At 44.8% G+C, this 21,293-nt stretch overlaps 1 protein-coding gene across 3 annotated transcripts in view; it reads left to right on the forward strand.

The window, feature by feature from the left end:
- The window catches only part of obsl1a (obscurin like cytoskeletal adaptor 1a), a 62,417-nt gene extending 41,397 nt beyond the window's left edge, over nucleotides 1-21,020 (forward strand). For all 3 annotated transcript variants that reach the window (XM_030354976.1, XM_030354978.1, XM_030354977.1), the window contains 8 exons: nucleotides 407-673; nucleotides 7,214-7,480; nucleotides 11,710-11,822; nucleotides 12,530-12,683; nucleotides 16,591-16,752; nucleotides 17,244-17,348; nucleotides 18,695-18,961; nucleotides 20,207-21,020. In XM_030354976.1, coding sequence (XP_030210836.1) covers nucleotides 407-673; nucleotides 7,214-7,480; nucleotides 11,710-11,822; nucleotides 12,530-12,683; nucleotides 16,591-16,752; nucleotides 17,244-17,348; nucleotides 18,695-18,961; nucleotides 20,207-20,484 — 1,613 coding nt within the window. In that variant the 3' untranslated portion in view covers nucleotides 20,485-21,020. The remainder of the gene's footprint in view (nucleotides 1-406; nucleotides 674-7,213; nucleotides 7,481-11,709; nucleotides 11,823-12,529; nucleotides 12,684-16,590; nucleotides 16,753-17,243; nucleotides 17,349-18,694; nucleotides 18,962-20,206) is intronic.
- The last annotated feature ends 273 nt before the right edge of the window (nucleotides 21,021-21,293 follow it).

The following is a 21,293-nucleotide window of genomic DNA, read 5'->3' on the forward strand; positions in this document are numbered from 1 at the left end:
GCTGAATTAGTACTGAAACAATTTGTTGTGTGAAGTCGATTAACCCATTACCTGATGAATGGATGGATGAAGCAGCCAAATGCTTTTTAGCCATTTGGCCGCTTGAAAAGCTTCAGAAATCAAAATATTTGGTTTCGGATAACATAGCAGAAGTCGCTTTTGTAAAAGACAAAGTGACAGTGCTGCATATGCTAGTGCTTCAGGGCCTCAATGTTGTCTCTCTCCCGCCCAGTGTCACAGTGCCTCAGGGCTCTAATGCTGTCTCTCTCCCAGAGACACAGTAACTTAGGGCTCTAATGTTGTCTCTCTCCCAGAGACAGTGTCTCAGGGCTCTAATGCTGTCTCTCTCCCAGAGACACAGTACACGGTGTCTCAGGCCTTCAATGCTGTCTCTCTCCCGGCCCAGAAGCCCAGGTGATGTTCACCAGGCGGATGGAGGCCGTGATGGGGGAGGAGTTTGGCGAGGCTGTCCTGGAGACGGAGGTGAGCCTGGACACGGGTGAGGTGCAGTGGATGCGTCAGGGTGTGGTCATCCAGCCGGGACCCCGGCACGCGCTGGCGCAAGATGGATGCACGCGGCGCCTGACGGTCCGCAACCTGAGCCTGGCGGACCGCGGCACGTACCGCTGCGAGACGCTGCACGACCGCACGCAGGTCAAACTCAACGTGGAGCGTGAGTCGGAGGCACACTTGCTTACAGGCTGAAACGCACATTTAGCATTGGATTTTATCTATAGCATTTAGCAAATGCACTATATATAGCATTTAGCCATAGTATTCAGGATTAGCAATGCAATTTATCAAGAGAATTTAGGCATAGCATGTAGCAAGATCACTTAGGTATACCATTGCGCTTTTTCTCTCCAAATTTTTTTTTGGACAGTTTGGTGATAGGCCTATAGCATTTAGCAATGACATTAAGCAATAACATTCAGTAGTAGCATTTAGCTGTAGCATTTAGCCATAGCATTAAGCTATATAGCTATTCACTTACTGCACTTTATGTTCGGACTGTATCTCCTCAGTATTAATTCTCGATAGAACACAATGCCGAGGCTGCTAAGAATAACTGAGCTCGCCACTGTTTGCCGAAAAAAACGAGGTGCTGAAATGCTGTTATGCTGTAATACAATATTGAGGTTCTTTTTTTGTTTGTCCCCTTTTAAACCATCACCTGTCTGTTAGTACTTTGTCCAGATTACACACACGCACACGCACACACAAACACACCCCGCATGCTAGGATGATCCTACTGACTTCATAAGCGATGTTGTCATGGGTCCTCCCCCCTTTCCGCAGTCAATTCTGGGAAGATGTCTATGAAATCAAATGAATGATTTACCGTTCTGTTAACCCTTCCTTTTACAGTCCCCTAATTACTAGGTATTTACCCGGTACATACATGGTAAATCATAGTGTATTACTGGGTAATTACCACTGGTAATAAGAAGGTAAATACAGAGGAATTATCCGGTAAATTATAGTGTATTACTGTGTAATTACCACTGGTAATAAGAAGGTAAATACAGATACAATTCTTACCATATAATTTATAATACATTTCATTGTCCATGCAGTCAACACAAACTTGTACCAAGTACGTTCTGCAACGTTACCAAGTAAAACACGACAATTTACCCAGTAAGTAAGCTGAAACTGTACTGTAAAAGGAAGCCTCGTTTGTTTCCATGGTATTACCAGGTTCTTAGCATATAATTTATAATAGATAGATTCCATTATCCATGCAGTCAACACAAACTTGTACCATGTACGTTCTGCGACGTTACCAAGTAAAACACGACAATTTACCCAGTAATTAAGCTGAAACTACTGTAAAAGGAAGCCTCGTTTGTTTCCATGGTATTACCAGGTTCTTACCATATAATTTATAATACATTTCATTGTCCATGCAGTCAACACAAACTTGTACCATGTACGTTCTGCGACGTTACCAAGTAAAACACGACAATTTACCCAGTAAGTAAGCTGAAACTGTACTGTAAAAGGAAGTCTCGTTTGTTTCCATGGTATTACCAGGTTCTTACCATATAATTTGTAATACATTATTCCCTTTTCCATGCAGTCAACACAAACTTGTACCATGTACGTTCTGCGACGTTACCAAGTAAAACACGACAATTTACCCAGTAAGCAAGCTGAAACTGTACTGTAAAAGCAAGCCTTGTTTGTTTCCATGGTATTACCAGGTTCTTACCATATAATTTGTAATACATTATTCCCTTTTCCATGCAGTCAACACAAACTTGTACCATGTACGTTCTGCGACGTTACCAAGTAAAACACGACAATTTACCCAGTAATTAAGCTGAAACTGTACTGTAAAAGGAAGCCTCGTTTATTTCCATGGTATTACCAGGTTCTTACCATATAATTTGTAACACATTATTCCCTTTTCCATGCAGTCAACAAAAACTTGTACCATGTACGTTCTGCGACGTTACCAAGTAAAACACGACAATTTACCCAGTAAGTAAGCTGAAACTGTACTGTAAAAGGAAGCCTAGTTTGTTTCCATGGTATTACCAGGCTCTTACCATATAAGTTGTAACTGGTTATTCCCTTTTCCATGCAATCAACACTAACCATATATGTTCTGCAACATCGTTCACCAGTAGTTAAGCACTTTAATTGTTGTTATAAAACCCCAAACCACTGTTGATGAAAGGCATATTAAAATTAAACAAAATCAAAGGCTTATCTTTCAAACAATGCATATCTCACAAACAGGCACTGAACACTGAAGAAATCTGACAAAAAAAAGAGCCGTCCACATCAACTCAATTTAAATGATACTGATGGTGTTTTCATGAAACACATGACATTGTTATGGCAAGTGACCACAAGGAAGACTGCTTCAACCTCTTCAATTTGAATAAGCGGTGAATGCCATGCAGCAATCTGCCTATGGGAGCATCTTTGTGGTCATTCGCAAACCAATGAGTCCACTCGATGAATGAGAGATGACTCTTTAGTGTCTTCTCTGTGAGGTATCCCTGCAGTCTCCACATCTGGGATTTGAAGGCTGACCAAGACCTGACCAGGTACATCCAAATCTCCCCTTCCATACTGTAATAAAGAATCAGAAGACAAGAAAATAAACATTAGGACTGTCAATTAATGAACATTTCTAGAACATGTAGAACTCAAAGATTATTTTGTTTATTAGTTAAAAAAGGATGCTGGTCCTCTGGCCATTGTGTTTGGTCATATTGAAAAGAGAAAAAGGCATAGCCATAAATACAGTTAATAGGACGGGAGGGGACAGGCTGTTAGCTCCGGTTAGCACTTTAGCATCGAGCTAGTGGAGCTTCTGTCATTCAAATAACTCGGACATGTTGTTTAAAACCTATAACACCCAAATTATTAAAATATCCGGATTTAATCGGGCTCTCTCCCATAAGTACAGTTAATAGGACGGGAAGAGACAGGCTCTGTTAGCCCCGGTTAGCGCGATGCTAAAGAGCAGCTCTACCGGAGCATGCCACCTCAACAGGTGCAAGTTAGCCTCCGGTTTGATATTCGCCGGATATTCGGTTTACCACCCAATCGGATTCATCAACATAAGTGCAATACATTACGGGCTTAGTATGTTGAGGACGGTTTAGGACACCGTATCGCGAAAAATCACAAACACATGTTGGCGCCATCGATGTCTGTGCAACAACGTCATTTACGTTCTGGCTGCTACCTGTTTTAGGGACCGTCAGCAAGTTACACTCACCGACTGGTGGCAGAGACGTTACCATGGAATTGTTTCAGGAAATTAATTACACAAATATATTGCAATATAGTTAATCATAATGCAGTTAATAGTTTAATATTCGACAAAAATCGACTAAACTATATTTGAAATTATTAATCCCGCATCCCGTATAACAATAATGCAATTTATTAGCAAAGTTACCTGCAGTATGTAGCAGCCCACCATTGGCAACTACTACTACAATCAGGTGACAAAATGTATTTTTTAGTGATTTTTATGTTATTTTATATGATTTATTTCCAGAAACAATTCCATGGTATCGTCTCTGCCACCAGTCGGTGAGTGTAACTTGTTGACGGTCCCTAAAACAGGTAGCAGCCAGAACGTAAATGACGTTGTTGCCCAGACATCGATGGCGACAACATGTGTTTGTGATTTTCGCGATACGCCGGGTGGTAAACCGAATATCTGGCTAATATCAAACCGGAGGCTAACTTGCACCTGTTGAGGTGGCATGCTCCGGTAGAGCTGCTCTTTAGCATCGCGCTAACCGGGGCTAACAGAGCCTGTCTCTTCCCGTCCTATTAACTGTACTTATGGGAGAGAGCCCGATTAAATCCGGATATTTTAATAAATTGGGTGTTATAGGTTTTAAACAACATGTCCGAGTTATTTGAATGACAGAAGCTCCGCTAGCTCGATGCTAAAGGGCTAACCGGAGCTAACAGCCTGTCCCCTCCCGTCCTATTAACTGTATTTATGGATATGCCTTTTTCTCTTTTCAATATGACCAAACACAATGGCCAGAGGATCAGCATCCTTTTTTAACTGATAAACAAAATAATCTTTGAGTTCTACATGTTCTAGAAATGTTCATTAATTGACAGTCCTAATGTTTATTTTCTTGTCTTCTGATTCTTTATTACAGTATGGAAGGGGAGATTTGGAGGTACCTGGTCAGGTCTTGGTCAGGCCTAAAAAAAAAAAAGTTTGGTTCCTGTTGGTTGTCAGTTGAGGTCATGGGTAGGTAGGGAATTTATTTTATTTTTTTATTTTATTTTTTCCAGCGGCAGCGAATGATAGGTAGGTTGTTTTCATTTAAAAACGAGAAAATTCGCTCATCCTTGTACAGAATGAGGAGGTGCTGTACCAAAACGTAATTATAGAGGTGCTGTACCAAAACGTAATTACATTAAAAAAAAAAAAAAAAATCTTTTTTTTTTATTTTATAAAACTCATAAAATAATTTGGGTCGCACATAAATTGACAGGGTCGGTCGGAAACCGGAACCAAACAAAAATTTTTTTTAGGCCTCAGCCTTCAAATCCCAGATGTGGAGACTGCAGGGATACCTCACAGAGAAGACACTAAAGAGTCATGTCTCATTCATCGAGTGGACTCATTGGTTTGGGAATGACCACAAAGATTCTCCCATAGGCAGATTGCTGCATGGCATTCACCACTTATTCAAATTGAAGAGGTTGAAGCAGTCTTCCTTGTGGTCACTTGCCATAACACTGTCATGTGTTTTATGAAAACCCCATCAGTAACATTTAAATTGAGTTGATGTGGACGGCTCTTTTTTTTGTCAGATTTCTTCAGTTTTCAGTGCCTGTTTGTGAGATATGCATTGTTTGAAAGATAAGCCTTTGATTTTGTTTAATTTTAATATGCCTTTCATCAACAGTGGTTCTGGGTTTTATAACAACAATTAAAGTGCCTAACTACTGGTGAACGATGTTGCAGAACATATATGGTTAGTGTTGATTGTATGGAAAAGGGAATTACCAGTTACAACTTATATGGTAAGAGCCTGGTAATACCATGGAAACAAACTAGGCTTCCTTTTACAGTACAGTTTCAGCTTACTTACTGGGTAAATTGTCGTGTTTTACTTGGTAACATCGCAGAACGTACATGGTAAAAGTTTGTGTTGACTGCATGGAAAAGGGTATAATGTATTACAAATTATATGGTAAGAACCTGGTAATACCATGGGAATAAACGAGGCTTCCTTTTACAGTACAGTTTCAGCTTAATTACTGGGTAAATTGTCGTGTTTTACTTGGTAACGTCGCAGAACGTACATGGTACATGTTTGTGTTGACTGCATGGATAGATTCCATTATCCATGCAATCTATTATTAATTATATGGTAAGAACCTGGTAATACCATGGAAACAAACGGCTTCGTACCCAGTATTTAAGAAGATGTACCATGACACTAGAGGAAAACTGTTCCTGCAGAGGTTGTTACCAGGTAAGTAATTCCATAGTGGTAAATCGATTAAACCCTTTCTAAATGGGTGTAGCTTTGAATAATAACTAAGAAAAAGTATTTTATTGGAAAGCACTATGCTAATTTCTAGATAGTACATCATTAAATTTGGGCTGTTACCAACATAAACCTTGGATAATAGGTGTTTATAAGAATTGGTTGCCTAATTTCCTAGGAAGTACAGAGTTATTACCAACCTAAAACAGTTACAACAACACGCTACTTAGTTGAGTTGATGGGTAATAGTGGAGGTTTTACTTAGTACTTCAGCTGTAATTCCTCTGTATTTACCTTCTTATTACCAGTGGTAATTACACAGTAATACACTATAATTTACCGGATAATTCCTCTGTATTTACCTTCTTATTACCAGTGGTAATTACCCAGTAATACACTATGATTATCATGTATTTGCTGGGTAACTACCTCTGTATTTACCTTCTTATTACCAGTGGTAATTACCCAGTAATACACTATGATTTACCATGCATGTACCGGGTAAATACCTAGTAATTAGGGGACTGTAAAAGGAAGGGTTACAATGTTCTTTTGGCCTTGTGGACTTTATTGTGCTTTCAACTCGTCAAAGTTGGCAGTTTGAGTCCCGAATGTGCGAGCTGCTGTCCAACTTAGTAGTTCCTTAGAATAACATTTATATAATTATGATGTACACATAAATTTACTTATTTATATTATTTTTCATATCTATATCTATATCTATATATATATTTTTTTTAATGGTCCCATGACATGGCACCAGGTGTGGTGTGATTAGCCGTTACACGCCGTTTTAGAAATCGGCCCCTTATGACATCACAGGTGGGCGTGTCCACCTAGATGTGTGACAGATAAATGAGCAACGTTTGCTACAGTACTACTAGGTAGCCTGGTAGACTGATCTATCCTGCACACATCTAGGTGGACACAAAACGGCTTGTAACGGCTAATCACACCACACCTGGTTGCATTACATGGGACCTTTAAGCATCTTGCAATGAATTCTGATACATGGATAGTGGGGCGTTACGACATATTGCTCAAGGGGTCCCACAGGTCATCCACTGGGGTTTGAACCCAGAATCCCTTAGCTGGGAGTAGGACTATATGATCCAGTCTTTTGAATATAGTTTCCACTGCCATATATGGGCGGTCAGCTACAAGGTCCAAAACCTGTCACTGAACAACAACCTGTCCTCCATCTTCCCTGTCAGCTCGTAAGATCTCCATGCACAAGGCTCTGGGTGACCAGGAGACGTTTGAGCGGGAGACAGCGTCCTTTGAGGTGGAGCTGTCGCATGCCGACGTGGAGGGGGTGTGGCAGAAGGACGGCATCCGCGTCAAGCCCAATAACCAATGGCGCGTCAGCAGCAACGGGCTGGTGCATGGCCTGACCCTTTCCAACCTGACGCTGGAGGACAGCGGCACCATCATGTTCTCAGGGGAGGGTGTCCGCACTTCCGCCCGGCTCACCGTCAAAGGTGACCAATGGGAGCGCTGGGAACCAAGGAGGGAACTAATGAGAGGGCTGAGAACCAATGAGGGAACCAATGAGAGCGCTGAGAACCAATGAGGGAACCAATGAGAGGGCTGAGAATCAATTAGAGAACCAATGAGAGGGCTGAGAACCAATGAGAGGGCTGAGAACCAATGACAGGGCTGAGAACAAATTCGAGAACCAATGAGAGGGCTGAGAATCAATGATAGGGCTGAGAACCAATGATAGGGCTGAGAACCAATGAGGGAACCAATGAGGGGGCTGAGAATCGATGATAGAACCAATGAGAGGGCTGAGAACCAATGAAAGGGATGAGAACAAATGAGAGAAGCAATAAGAGGGCTGAGAACCAATGAGAGAGATGAGAACAAATGAGAGAAGCAATAAGAGGGCTGAGAACCAATGAGAGAACCAATGAGAGGGCTGAGAACCAATGAGAGAACCAATGAGGGGGCTGAGAATCAATGAGAGAACCAATGAGAGGGCTGAGAACCAATGAGAGGACTGAGAACCAATGATAGGGCTGAGAACCAACGAGAGACAAAATGAGAACCAATGAGAGGGCTGAGAACCAATGAGAGGGCTGAGAACCAATGAGGGAACCAATGAGAGGGCTGAGAACCAATGAGAGGGTTGAGAACCAATTAGGGAACCAATGAGAGGACTGAGAACCAATGAGAGGGCTGATAACCAATGAGAGAACCAATTAGAGGGCTGAAAACCAATGAGGGAACCAATGAGAGGGCTAAGAACCAATGAGAGGGATGAGAACCAATGAGAGAGCTGAGAACCAATTAGGGAACCAATGAGAGGGCTGAGAACCAATGAGAGGGTTGAGAACCAATTAGGGAACCAATGAGAAGACTGAGAACCAATGAGAGGGCTGAGAACCAATGAGAGAACCAATGAGAGGGTTGAGAACCAATGAGGGAACCAATGAGAGGGCTGAAAACCAATGAGGGCTGAGAACCAATGAGGGGACCAAAGAGAGGGATGAGAACCAATGAGAGAGCTGAGAACCAATTAGGGAACCAATGAGAGGGCTGAGAACCAATGAGAGGGCTGAGAACCAATGAGAGAACCAATGAGACGGCTGAGAACCAATGATGCCCCTTTCACACCGCCGCAAAATCGGGGCCGGTTCCGGGCCAGTTCGGAGCTAGGGCCAGGGCTTTGGTTTCACACCGCCAAAGAACCGGCTCCGGCCCCTAAAAACCGGTTCAACTCTGGCCCCACTTTAGAGCTGGGCTAGAACTAGAACCGCTTTTACGCCGGGGGCAGGGGGCGGAGTTATCCGTACCTTCATAAACAGGAAGACCAACGAAGACCGGCATTTTTTAAAACACCGAAGTAAACAATGGACGTGGTGAATCCGTGTATGGTTCTTTTTTGTTTTTTTCTGATTTTGTTTTAAATCGGAATATTCAAAGAACGAACCATACACGGATTGAATCGAAGACGAAATTGTTGTTGTGTTTGAAACTGGCGCGAGGGTTCTTCTGCGCGCCTATTGTGTGGTGGTTCAACGCGTCAACGCGCCAACGGAGCTAGATGAGTCCATGTCCATGCAAGTGAACGGAGCGTTCCCTCTTCGTCATAACTATCAAACCAAACATCCTTCACATTCTCCGAGCGAACATTATGAAAGTAAAATGCACATTTCTCGCTAAAAATGTTTCCATAAACGCATTTGATGGCGTAACTATGTTACTATTTCCACCCAGAATAAAGAAAGATGTCGGCCGTATGCTTCTGTCCAAGCTCACTAGCCGAGACGTTTGCAGTGACGTCATGACGTTGCTCACGCCGGCTGCATGGCTGGCTCTGGCCGGTGTGAAACCAACCGGTTCTTAACTGGGGTAAGGCTGGAACCAGTTTGGAACTGGCCCTAGCACCAGCCCGGAACTGGCTCTCGGTTCTTTTTGGTGTGAAAGCGGCATGAGGGAATGAATGAGAGGACTGAGCACCAATGAGGGAACGAATGAGAGGACTGAGAACCGATGAGAGGGCTAAGAACCAATGAGAGAACCAATGAGAGGGTTGAGAACCAATGAGGGAACCAATGAGAGGGCTGAGACCCAATGAGGGAACCAATGAGAGGGCTAAGAACCATTGAGAGGGCTGAGAACCAATGAGGGAACCAATGAGCGCTGAGAACCAATGAGAGGGCTGAGAACCAATGAGGGAACCAAAGAGAGGACTGAGAACCAATGAGAGGGCTGAGAACCAATGAGAGAACCAATGAGAGGGCTGAGAACCAATGAGGGAACCAATGAGAGGGCTGAGAACCAATTAGGGTACAAAAGAGAGGGATGAGAACCAATGAGAGAGCTGAGAACCAATTAGGGAACCAATGATGCCGCTTTCACACCAAAAATAACCGAGAGCCAGTTCCGGGCTGGTGCTAGGGCCAGTTCCAAACTGGTTCCAGCCTTACCCCAGTTAAGAACCGGTTGGTTTCACACCGGCCAGAGCCAGCCATGGAGCCGGCGTGAGCAACGTCATGACGTCACTGCAAACGTCTCCGCTAGTGAGCTTGGACAGAAGCATACGGCCGACATCTTTCTTTATTCTGGGTGGAAATAGTAACATAGTTACGCCATTAAATGCGTTTATGGAAACATTTTTTGTGAGAAATGTGCATTTTACTTTCATAATGTTCGCTCGTTGAATGTGAAGGATGTTTGGTTTGATAGTTATGACGAAGAGGGAACGCTCCGTTCACTTGCATGGACATGGACTCATCTGGCTGCGTTGGCGCGTTGACGCGTTGAACCACCACACAATGATCAAGCGTCAGGTTAGGCGCGCAGAAGAACCCTCGCGCCAGTTTCAAACACAACAACAACAATTTCGTCTTCGATTCAATCCGTGTATGGTTCGTTCTTTGAATATTCAGATTTAAAACAAAATCAGAAAAAACAAAAAAGAACCATACACGGATTCACGTCCATTGTTTATTTCGGTGTTTTAAAAAATGCCGGTCTTCGTTGGTCTTCCTGTTTATGAAGGTACGGATAACTCCGCCCCCTGCCCCCGGCGTAAAAGCGGTTCTAGTTCTAGCCCAGCTCTAAAGCGGGGCCAGAGTTGAACCGGTTTTTAGGGGCCGGAGCCGGTTCTTTGGCGGTGTGAAACCAAAGCCCTGGCCCTAGCTCCGAACTGGCCCGGAACCGGCCCCGATTTTGCGGCGATGTGAAAGGGGCATGAGAGGGCTGAGAACCAATGAGAGAACCAATGAGACGACTGAGAACCAATGAGGGAATGAATGAGAGGACTGAGCACCAATGAGGGAACGAATGAGAGGACTGAGAACCGATGAGAGGGCTGAGAACAAATGAGAGAACCAATGAGAGGGCTGAGAACCAATGAGGGAACCAATGAGAGGGCTGAGACCCAATGAGGGAACCAATGGGAGGGCTAAGAAACACTGAGGGGGCTGAGAACCAATGAGGGAACCAATGAGCGCTGAGAACCAATGAGGGAACCAATGAGATGGCTGAGAACAAATGAGAGGGCTGAGAACCAATGAGTGGACCAATTAGAGGGCTGAGAACCAATGAGGGAACAAATGAGAGGCCTGAGAACCAATGAGAAAACTTGGAACCATGAGAGAGCTGAGAAACAAGGCGACACCCAATGAGAGGGCTAGGAACCATTGACATAACAAACAGGAGAACCCATGAGAGAATAGAGAACCACAAAGAAACAACTTAAATAGCTCTTCAAATTTCTTAAGAATAATACCCAAGACTGCATCAATCCAGGGAACTTTCATCTATGAATTTTTATTCTTGTTCACTGTTTCCCACAATGAAGAAATCCCAAAAATGCCAACACTGTTTAAATCCTGAATGCATATAGATCTTGTTATGTTGACATAACATGGATGAACATGATTACCGTCAGAGTGACAGTTTGGTGTTGAGGCTTACCTACCCTAGTTGCCTCTTTTACTTCGCTGCACATTACAAAGATTTGGAAACGCAAGTTGGAACTTGAGAGAAGGAAAGTGAACAGAGTGAAAAAGACAAAATCAGATGAGATAAGATGGTTGTTTATCACTCCCAAGAGGGAAAAGTGGGACAAATTGCCATTGAACCCTAAGATGTAGGAATGCTGTGGTAAAGCCTCCGAGTTCTTCCAGATGAGACACACTGACAGTGGTGGTGATTTAGTGGCAGCCGTTTGACTGATGTCTCCGCTGCTCCACAGAGACGCCGGTGTCATTGGTGAAGAAGCTGGGAGACGTCCGCGTGGAGGAGGGGTCTCCGGTGCCCCTGGAGTGTGAGTTCTCCAGACAGAACGTGGAGGTCAAGTGGCTCAAGGTAAAGAATAAGACCTAACAGTCTGTGCTAGCACCAGAAAAAAAAGCCGTTCTCCACCTGTGTGGCCTTGCCCCCACTATGCGGACCTCCTGATTTACGAGGGAAATCGTGAAGTTGATGCCCTAACTTATAAAATAGCAGCCTAGGGCATTTTCATCTGCTCTTGAAGTGGGGTATTTTAACAGCAATATTTAGCTTTTTATTGGGAAACAAAACCGGCAATGCGTAAAGTGTACTCGCTGTAATTTCCACCATTTTTTAAAAGAAGGATCCTTTAGGAAAATTGTTCATGTTTGAGTTAGCTTTATTCTACCCACTCAATCCCCTAGACTTGGGGGTAGTAACAGGATCCAATAGTATTAAAGATATGGATAACGTGTTATTATGAATCAACCTTGCAATAGATTAATCTTATATTAGCCCACCTTGCTCCTTGTCAAAGGGAACATGATGGATCCAGGTTCTGTGTTTTAGGGAAGGATAGGGTAGTAGGATTAAGGGTGTGCAACTAACCCTAACCCAACCAGAAGGGACTGGGTTTGTTCTCCAAAGCCTTCAAACAATCTGTAAGCTCCCATGTGATCCTTATTGACGTGCATCTGAATTCACTGTAAGTCACTTTGGATAAAAGCCCTTACCCTAAACTCTAAAAACCCTAAACTCTAACCCTAACAAAATAAACGTCCAACTCTGTTCTCGTCAACTAGGGCGAGGTGGATCTGAAGCCAGGGAAAAACTGCCGGATCTACTCCATGGGGAGGAAGAGGTACTGCCAGCTGCTGGAAGCCTCGCTGGCCGACGCCGGCACCTACCACTGCGACGCCGGGGACATCAGCACCTCCTGCTGCCTCGAGGTCTACGGTAGGCAGGGCGGGGTTCGAGGCCTGGTGTGGGTGGAGGTGTCATTCGGTTCGATGACATGATGGTGAGCTTAGCGCTCCCGTCAAAGACGTGAACGTGATTTATAAATGCTGTTTGTGAAAGTATTTACTCTTTTTATCTGCCAGAATGGAAAGACAATTGCAGATTTACGATCTTTTACCTGCCAATAGTCCAATCTATCCACCAGCGGCTGGTGTCAGTTGTTCATTTTGGATCAAGACAAATTCTTCCTTATAAATCGCATCTGCTTCCACCATTTTAATCCCTATCCACATCTTCCCGCTATGTCAACGTCCCAGTGAACGTTTGCACGTCCAACCAGTGGCGCCGGAATGATTTCAGTGGTGTGGGGGGGTAAATGTGCGTGCATGTGTATATGCAAGTATTTAGACTAGACAGAGCTGCAGGCTTGGTATTGGAAAAAAAAAGAAAAGTGATGAAGACCATGAGGACGAGGGGCAGTAACAAACATGCAGGAGGTGAGATTTTGGGTCTGACGGTCTGAGATGATTCCCTGACATAAGTGCAGTGGTGGCTCCAGCTGTGAGAATGTTTTGACCAATGAATGATTCTAGAAAAGAGGTTTTGAGTAGCCTACATAATCATCGAGGAAACCCCTCTTGCATTAGGGCGGGGGGTTCAAAAAAATGTTTGGCGTCATTCTCGGCCGTAGCATACCAACACAAAGATATAATGCCAGTTCTTTCAGTCAATTAGTTTCCGCAAACTACAGGGGGGTTTGACTGGAGTTAAGTGAAAGAGATCAGCCTATTCTGTTCTTGATGCTTGTGACTGTCTCAGTCCGTAGGCTACTAAAACCTAGAGAAAGCATCAGACGTTAAGGCAAGCTGCTCCTTAAAATGTAACGTAGGATAAAGGGTAGACTATATGCACTTTATACATTTTGAAGTCTCCTATCTGAGCTGACAGCTGAAGCTGTGGTGGGTCGGAGTCTCCAACACGTTTTATAATTGAATTACCTGTAGTCCTATTCATCCCCAAATTGCAATGCGACATGCCTGCCGCCACCTAGTCTGACCTAGAGGGAATTCATTTTGCCATAAGAAATAATGCTTTACAATCAATTGTCAGTCATGGCTTTGTTTTGGGCGTAACATGCATTAAACCAACATCTCCCAGCTCAAACTGGCGCAATGAACTTAACGAGTTGGTAGCCTATTTTAGGCTACGTTCTTCTCGGAGCTGATAGGCTACATGGTGAAATTAATGAAGCAGAAAGGACCCAGCCTCCCTCACTTTAGCTTTAACCAAATAATTTAACCTTTCGTAGCCTACGAAACGAAGGACATTTTCTCAGAAGTCTGGGCTATAGCCAGATGCTCATTTTTTGTTAATGCATGATGACAGCTCACCCACAGCAGCTCTTATCAGTTCGAAAAGTTTACCCTTTTCCACGTGTGATTTGAGTTTGACTAGTGTCAAAAATTACAATTAAATTTTTTTGTACATATTTTGTAGTCCTATTGGCTCTGAAGGTTTCTGCTAGACTGTGGCCTAACTATTTTCTGATAAAACACCATTTGCCAGTCACAAACAGTCTTCCCGTCTGCGCGTCTTCCGTTCCCTATAGTGCACTCGCTCACATATATGCTATATGAAAGAATCTGGATTTTTCTGAGCAGTTTTCACTTGGCCCTAATGTATTAAATGGTTAAACTGCCCATTCAAGGCCCTGATATGCTTCCAACTGAGGCCCCGTCCACACTAACCCGGGTAAATCTACAAACGCATAAATATTTATCAGTTTAGCCCTTCCGTCCACACTAAAACTGAGAATTCCAACACTGAAAACGATGCCTTTCAAAAACTATCGCTGAGGTGGATAAATGTGCTGGGTTCGCGTTGTAGTGTAGATAGGGTAGACGGAGGCTTTCAGAAACGATGACGTTCGGTTGCCATGACACTGCCACAAGCTTGCGCTCGAGACCGAGACGCTCATCAAAAAAATGGCAGGTGAAATGCAAGTGATGATCTCTCTGTACAATGTACTAATTTATCTCCAAAAACAACTCGACATATTGGCTCAAACATATTCGTTGCTCCAACGCCGGAGGTGAGCGCTGTACTTGATGTTCTTCAGTGATGGTAAAAAAAACCCGAAGACGACCGTTGAAACAGTACTTAGAGCGGCGTTTCTGGACAAGACCGGGTCGAAAATGATTAACCAGCTGATCAACTGTAAATATCAGCTGATCGCGCGCCTGTAATCTAAACAGAGAGGCGTGGCGGAGTTACGTAACCATGACAACAACTGTTTATCAAAATAATTTCAATGTGGAACGTGGATGCAAAACATTCCGAAAACGATATGAAAACGATAGTGTGGACGGAGATCATTTTCATTGCGGAAGTGTGTTTTTACATTTACCCGAGTGTGGATGGGGCCTGAATTTCAATTTGCTGGGTTGCAAAGGCTGTGGAACATCTGCCGAATACTACAGAAAATGCCAACTTTTCATCGGATTTCTCCGGACTCGCCATTTCTGCTGCTTCACCGAATCTGTTTGGTGTGTGCGTTTGCGGGTGTGTGGCGCGCGTGTCCTGGCTTGTGTGTAAAAACACTGGCTCCAAGTGACTACCATGAAACATGACTCTGCCTTAGCCAATCATAATCGCTCATGTCATTGTTAAAGGTTGGGTATGGGATTTGCAAAACGCCAGCAGATTTTGAAAATACACAACTCAAATGGTCCTACTCCCCCTCTCCTTCAACGCTGACTCTGACTCCACCCATTCCAAGTACATGGACACGCAATCATGCTTGAGCGAACACAGATGCACGAGAGCGAGACATTAGCTTGTTAGCTAGCAGTAACAACAAACAGAAGCTTGCTCTGGGTCACGAGCTTTGAGTACGTGCACGAAGGGGTCGCGCGGGGAGCGGGGGAGGGGGAGTTCAGTACTACCGTTTGATTGACGTACTTACTGTCCAATGCCACTCGGTGGGTCTGGAAATCATTGGCTAGAGTTTTTCGAGCCCTGCCTTTCCACAGATGATTGACTTGTTTAATTTCCATGTCACTCAGTACTTCTAACTCAGTGGCTGTAAGTGGGTTATGATAAGTAATTTAGCAAAAATGGCCAAAAAAGAGAATTCCATACCCAACCTTTAACCCACCCGATCTCCTCACTAGCAATTTGTGTTAGTAGCCAAGGGTGCGTACGGATTACGCAGTTTATTCAATCATTTGTTTATTCAAAGCAGTTTATTCAAAGCATTTTTCGTACAGTAACGGTAACGGCGTTGTAACGAGGGAAATAGTAATTAGTTAGATTACCTCGTTACTGAAAAAATAACGGCTTTACCTAACGCCGTTCTTAAACTGCGTTATTACCAACACCCACTATACCACCAGTAGAAATATTAGGCCAAATCATTACTAAGAAACTAAATCTTTATATTTTAAACGAAAAGTTGGGTTGCCATTGGTCTCGCGGCCTCATAGGTTCCGGCGCCCCCTGCGTCCCACCGCAACCTGGAAGTGATCCGTAGTTGTTTGCTCAGTTAGTTCATAAATAAACGATAATGCACCATCAAATATCTACAGCATATGCATATCAGGCCAACCTGAGAGGAGTCCCGAACCAAAGGTAGGGCGAAACGCTGCTTAACCATCCTGCTCCCTCTCCCATGTGCACTCTCTCCTTGTGCCCTCTCTCCTTGACCACTCTCTCCTCTCTCCTTGTTCCCTCTCTCCTCTCTCCCTGTACACTCACTCCTCTCTCCTTTTGCCCCCTCCTCTCTCTCCTCTCCTCTTTCCTTTCCCCCACTCTCCTCTCTCCTCCCCCCTCTCTTCTTGTGCCCCCTCTCCTCTCTCCTTTTTCCTTGACCACTCTCTCCTCTCTTCCCTCTCCTCTGGATCAGAACATGCTATGGAGATCGTCCAGGAGCTGGAGGACCTGTGTGTGGTAGAGGACCAGAACGCGGTCTTCATGTGCGAAGTGTCCCTGGAGCAGGTGGGCGGCGAGTGGTGGAAGGACGGCCACAAGATCCGGCCCACCAGCACCGTCAAGACCCGCACCGAAGGTCAGAATCCACCCTGAAGTTCAGAACGGCGTCCGACCTTTAGGATCGACATCGGCCGAGCGGCTGAGAATCTCTTCTGGGACGATTAACACGCATCATACCAAGCACAGTCTATACTATATTCATCTGTTTTTTATTTATTATTTTTTACGCTAAATACAAGACGAACTTTCAAATATGCATAAGCAATTATGCTATGAGGCTAACGATGTGCAGTGTCCAGTCTGATATGATCAAATACATCTTCCATGCAACATATATCATTCTATATTAGTGCACTTAGATATATTTTGCGAATTGTTGTATGTTGTAGTGTCTTTTCATGCGAGTTCCCCTAAACAAACGTGTTCAACCCCTTATCAAATTATTCTCATCTAAACTATAAACAGTACAGATTTAAATTGAGGAATTAAAGGTTTGCAGGGTTCTATAAACAAGCTGAGTAAAGAAACCCCAACCCCCCCCCCCCCCCCCCACACACACACACACAGGGACGAAGCACTTCCTGTTGATCTGCAATGTCACCGCGGACGACTCAGGAGAGATCCGCTTCGTCGCCAAGGACGTGGAGTCCACCGCCTACCTGGAGGTTGAGGGTAGGTCCCACAACCCATGGCCTAGTCTCGTGGAAGGGAGGCTTGTACCTGTCGCTAGCGAGCTAGTCGTGTGTTTTGAGGGAGTGGCTTTGGAGGGAGGCCCGATTGGAGGGGGGTGGGATTTTCGGCTGACAGCAAACCAAGTTGTCTATCCCGGCTCTAACATGCAGGTGAGAGCTACAGGTAAGGTTGCGAACATTGTGGATCGAACCCTGCGCCTTTTGGGCTAATAGTCATTAGTAGTTAATTAGCGTTTAGTCATTTATTGAGCGCCTCATTTTTTAAAGTGATTTCCTATGATTTAAATTAAAGTTAATTAGCCGCAGATAGATCCCCAGATAGATAGATCCCCAGGAAATTAGTCCTTAGCCCAAGTGAAGGAGTTCAAGTACCTCAGGGTCTTGTTCGCGAGTGAGGGTACGATGGAGCGTGAGATTGGCCGGAGAATCGGAGCAGCGGGGGCGGTATTGCGTTCGCTTTACCGCACCGTTGTTACGAAAAGAGAGCTGAGCCGCAAGGCAAAGCTCTCGATCTACCGGTTGATCTTTGTTCCTATCCTCACCTATGGTCATGAGGGTTGGGTGATGACCGAAAGGACGAGATCGCGGGTACAAGCGGCCGAGATGAGTTTTCTCAGAAGGGTGGCGTCTCCCTTAGGGATAGGGTGAGAAGCCTGGCCATCCGTGAGGAACTCGGATTAGAGCCGCTGCTCCTTTACTTAGAAAGGAGTCAACTGAGGTGGTTCGGGCATCTGGTAAGGATGCCCACTGGGCGCCTCCCTTGGGAGGTGTTTCAGGCACGTCCAGTGGGGAGGAGACCTCGGGGAAGACCCAGGACTAGGTGGAGAGATTATATCTCAACACTGGCCCGGGAACGCCTCGGGATCCCCCCGTCAGAGCTGGTCAATGTGGCAAGTCTGGGGCCCCCCCCCGCGACCCGACCCCGGATAAGCGGATGAAGATGAGAATGAGAGATGAGATAGATCCCCAATGTCAATCAAAATCCCCCTAACCCCTCCCTGCTCCCAATTACATGGATCTGAATTCAAGGCAAGTACTTATAAATAAATAAATTGAATTGTAGTAATAGGTAGGTCAAAAGTTTGACTGGTGGACTTTGGGGATCAAACCAAGTAGGCCTACCAGTTTGGCCTGCTGGCAGTCAAACCGATTTTTTTGAGCCACAGTCAGGAAAGAAGTAATGGGTTTCTTTCATAGAGCTTTTTCTCGTAGACTCAAAACGAATCAGGAAGGAATCTATCCTAATTCCCAGGAGTGGTGTAATTCCGCCGTGGGGCGACGCGCTACCTAACCACGGTCCCCCGTTCTCTCCTCTCTGACCCCCAGAGCTCCCGGTGTCCATCGTGAAGCCGCTGCGTGACCGCACAGCGCTGGAGAAGCACCGGGTCATCCTCGAGTGCATCGTGTCCACGCCGCGCGCAACGGCCGCCTGGTACTGCGGTGGCGTGGCGCTGGAGCCCAGTGAGAGGCTGGAGTTGCTGGCCGACGGCTGCTCGCACCGCCTGGTCATCAAACAGGTGGCGCTGGGGGACGAGGGCCACTACCGCGTGGAGGTTGGCAAGCACAGCTCCGAGGCCCAGCTTCTGGTGGAAGGCACGTTTATTGTTATTTTTCTGCTTCAGTTTTTTTCTAGGGAAGACACTAGACAGGACCCTATGTGACACAGACACATAGGATTCACATTACAAGTATTATAGCAAATACACAAATACAAAAACTTAACCACTCTCGCTTCATCACAAAATTGTTCAAATTTAATTACTCAGCTTCATTACTAGCTTCATTACTAAACTTACTTAGACATTACGTTTAGTAATGTGTAAGTGTTTCATAATAATTTCATAACGCATAAAAACATAATAATTAATTTACAAACTAACCAGAAAAATTATTTAATTTCTTAATTAGTATAAAAACTTCAACGGGATCTTAAATGTAACCTAAACATAACTTTTTCTAACAAACTGTAAAATAAAAGTCTATTAAAAAACTTCTATATAAGAGAGTACACAACAAAAACTAGGCAAACGACGCCCTCTGCTGTATGCAAAGACCCCTACATAGAGACTCTTAAAGCCACGGACTAACGAAGTCCGTGTAACGGTGTTACACTGATGTAACACCGTTACATCAGTGAATAAGTGTTAAATTAAAGGGTTGTATTTGGTCATCACAAAGCCAATAAAGAGCAGGGGGCTTTAGCAATTAATTTTGCCATGACAATTGACAAACACTAGAAGAACAGCCCGGCACTCTGGGAAAGGGCTTTCTGTCTGGGTTCCCAGACTCAAACGAGGACACTGATACCAATCTGACCTTTGAATGCACTAATCTGGAGAAAATCTGGGGAATCTTGGGCTGTCAATATGTTCTTGCCAACATGGCAGTAGAGGGGAGCGCGAGCAACGGCTTCCATTGAAGCGAGTAGCATCCAGCTGCAGCCCCGGAGCCAGGCACTGTGGTGTGGCATCGGCACTGTGGTGTGGCAACGGCACTGTTGTGTGGCAGGTCTTTTTTTTTCTCAGCAAGATGTATCTATATCTAATAGGGTTAGATATAGATATATAGATAGATGGATCTTCTCCAACGTATACCAATACATCAAACAGCTTCTCCAACACACAGCTCAATGTATTGCTTATCAATAGTATCTATCTATACAGCGATTAGTACATTGATAGACACACAAAGAAAAAAACAGACCTACCGCACCACAGTGCCATTGTCACACTACAATGCTGTTGCCACATCACAGTGCCCAGCTTCGGGGCTGCAGCTGGAAGCTATTGGTTGAAGCAGGGTTTTTAATATAGCTCTGTTCTCATTGGCGTACCACAGCCCAGGAGCTGGTGATGGTGCGGGAGCTGGAGGACGTGGAGGTGAGGGCCCCTGACGCAGCCTGCTTCCGCTGCGAGGTGTCGGTGGCCATCGACAAGCCGCCAGCCTGGACGCTGAACGGGGAGGTGCTGCAGTCCGGGCCCCTGGTGCGCGTGGAGAGCCAGGGCACGGTGCACAAGCTCACGCTGAAGCAGACCGACGAGGACATGAGCGGCGCGGTGCGGTTCACCACCGGGAAGGCCCGCAGTAGCGCCACTCTGAAGGTCTGCCCGGAGTAGTGCCCGCCCTGAGGGTCCGCCTGGAGTAGGGCCACCCTGAGGGTTTGCCCGGAGTAGTGCCACCCTGAGGGACGGCCGGAGTAGTGCCACCCTGAGGGTCCGCCCGGAGTAGTGCCACCCTGAGGGACGGCCGGAGTAGTGCCACCCTGAGGGTCCGCCCAGAGTTGCAGCGGGGACACAGTGGGGGAAATTGAAAGTGAAAAAGGACTTGTGGATGGCGTGAAAAAGTGGAGGGGTGGTTGTGTGCTGGTTGTTGTGGCTAGGAAGGGATGCCCATAGGATGACCTTTAAACTGGTTATTATTCAAGAAAAACATGTAAAAAGACATAGGTTTGAAGGTTTGGATTAAATGAAATACAATCTGAATGTGAAATGTGAAATACCATGAGAGGTTTGTTTTAAGTTAAACACCATCTGAACGATAGACCTTAAAATACTTTAAATTAATTTGCTGGCGTTTTCTGTATGTTTTTGTGTTTTATTTATTAGGATTGAAAAATAAAATCGATAAAAATATATATATTCATATTCAATTACATGTGAGTGATGCTGTTTTGTGGAAAGGTTATTAGGGATTTTGTCAAAATGGATTTTTGTTCAAATCTAATTTAACAAATTCAGGCTGCTGTCGGGGTCGTGGAAAATTGCTTTTCAATAACCTAGTGCGACCAAACGTGAGCACTACGATTTTGTGCACAGTAGATTCCACCAATGACACTCTTTGATCACTTTAGTACATTGTGTATAACTGAAACTTTGAAGAGTGAGAAAGTAGTAGCAAACGGAGAATTCAGAATTGAAAAAGTATT

This window comes from Gadus morhua, chromosome 4 (assembly GCF_902167405.1).
Source record: "Gadus morhua chromosome 4, gadMor3.0, whole genome shotgun sequence".
In the NCBI taxonomy this organism is placed as follows: Eukaryota; Metazoa; Chordata; class Actinopteri; order Gadiformes; family Gadidae; genus Gadus; species Gadus morhua.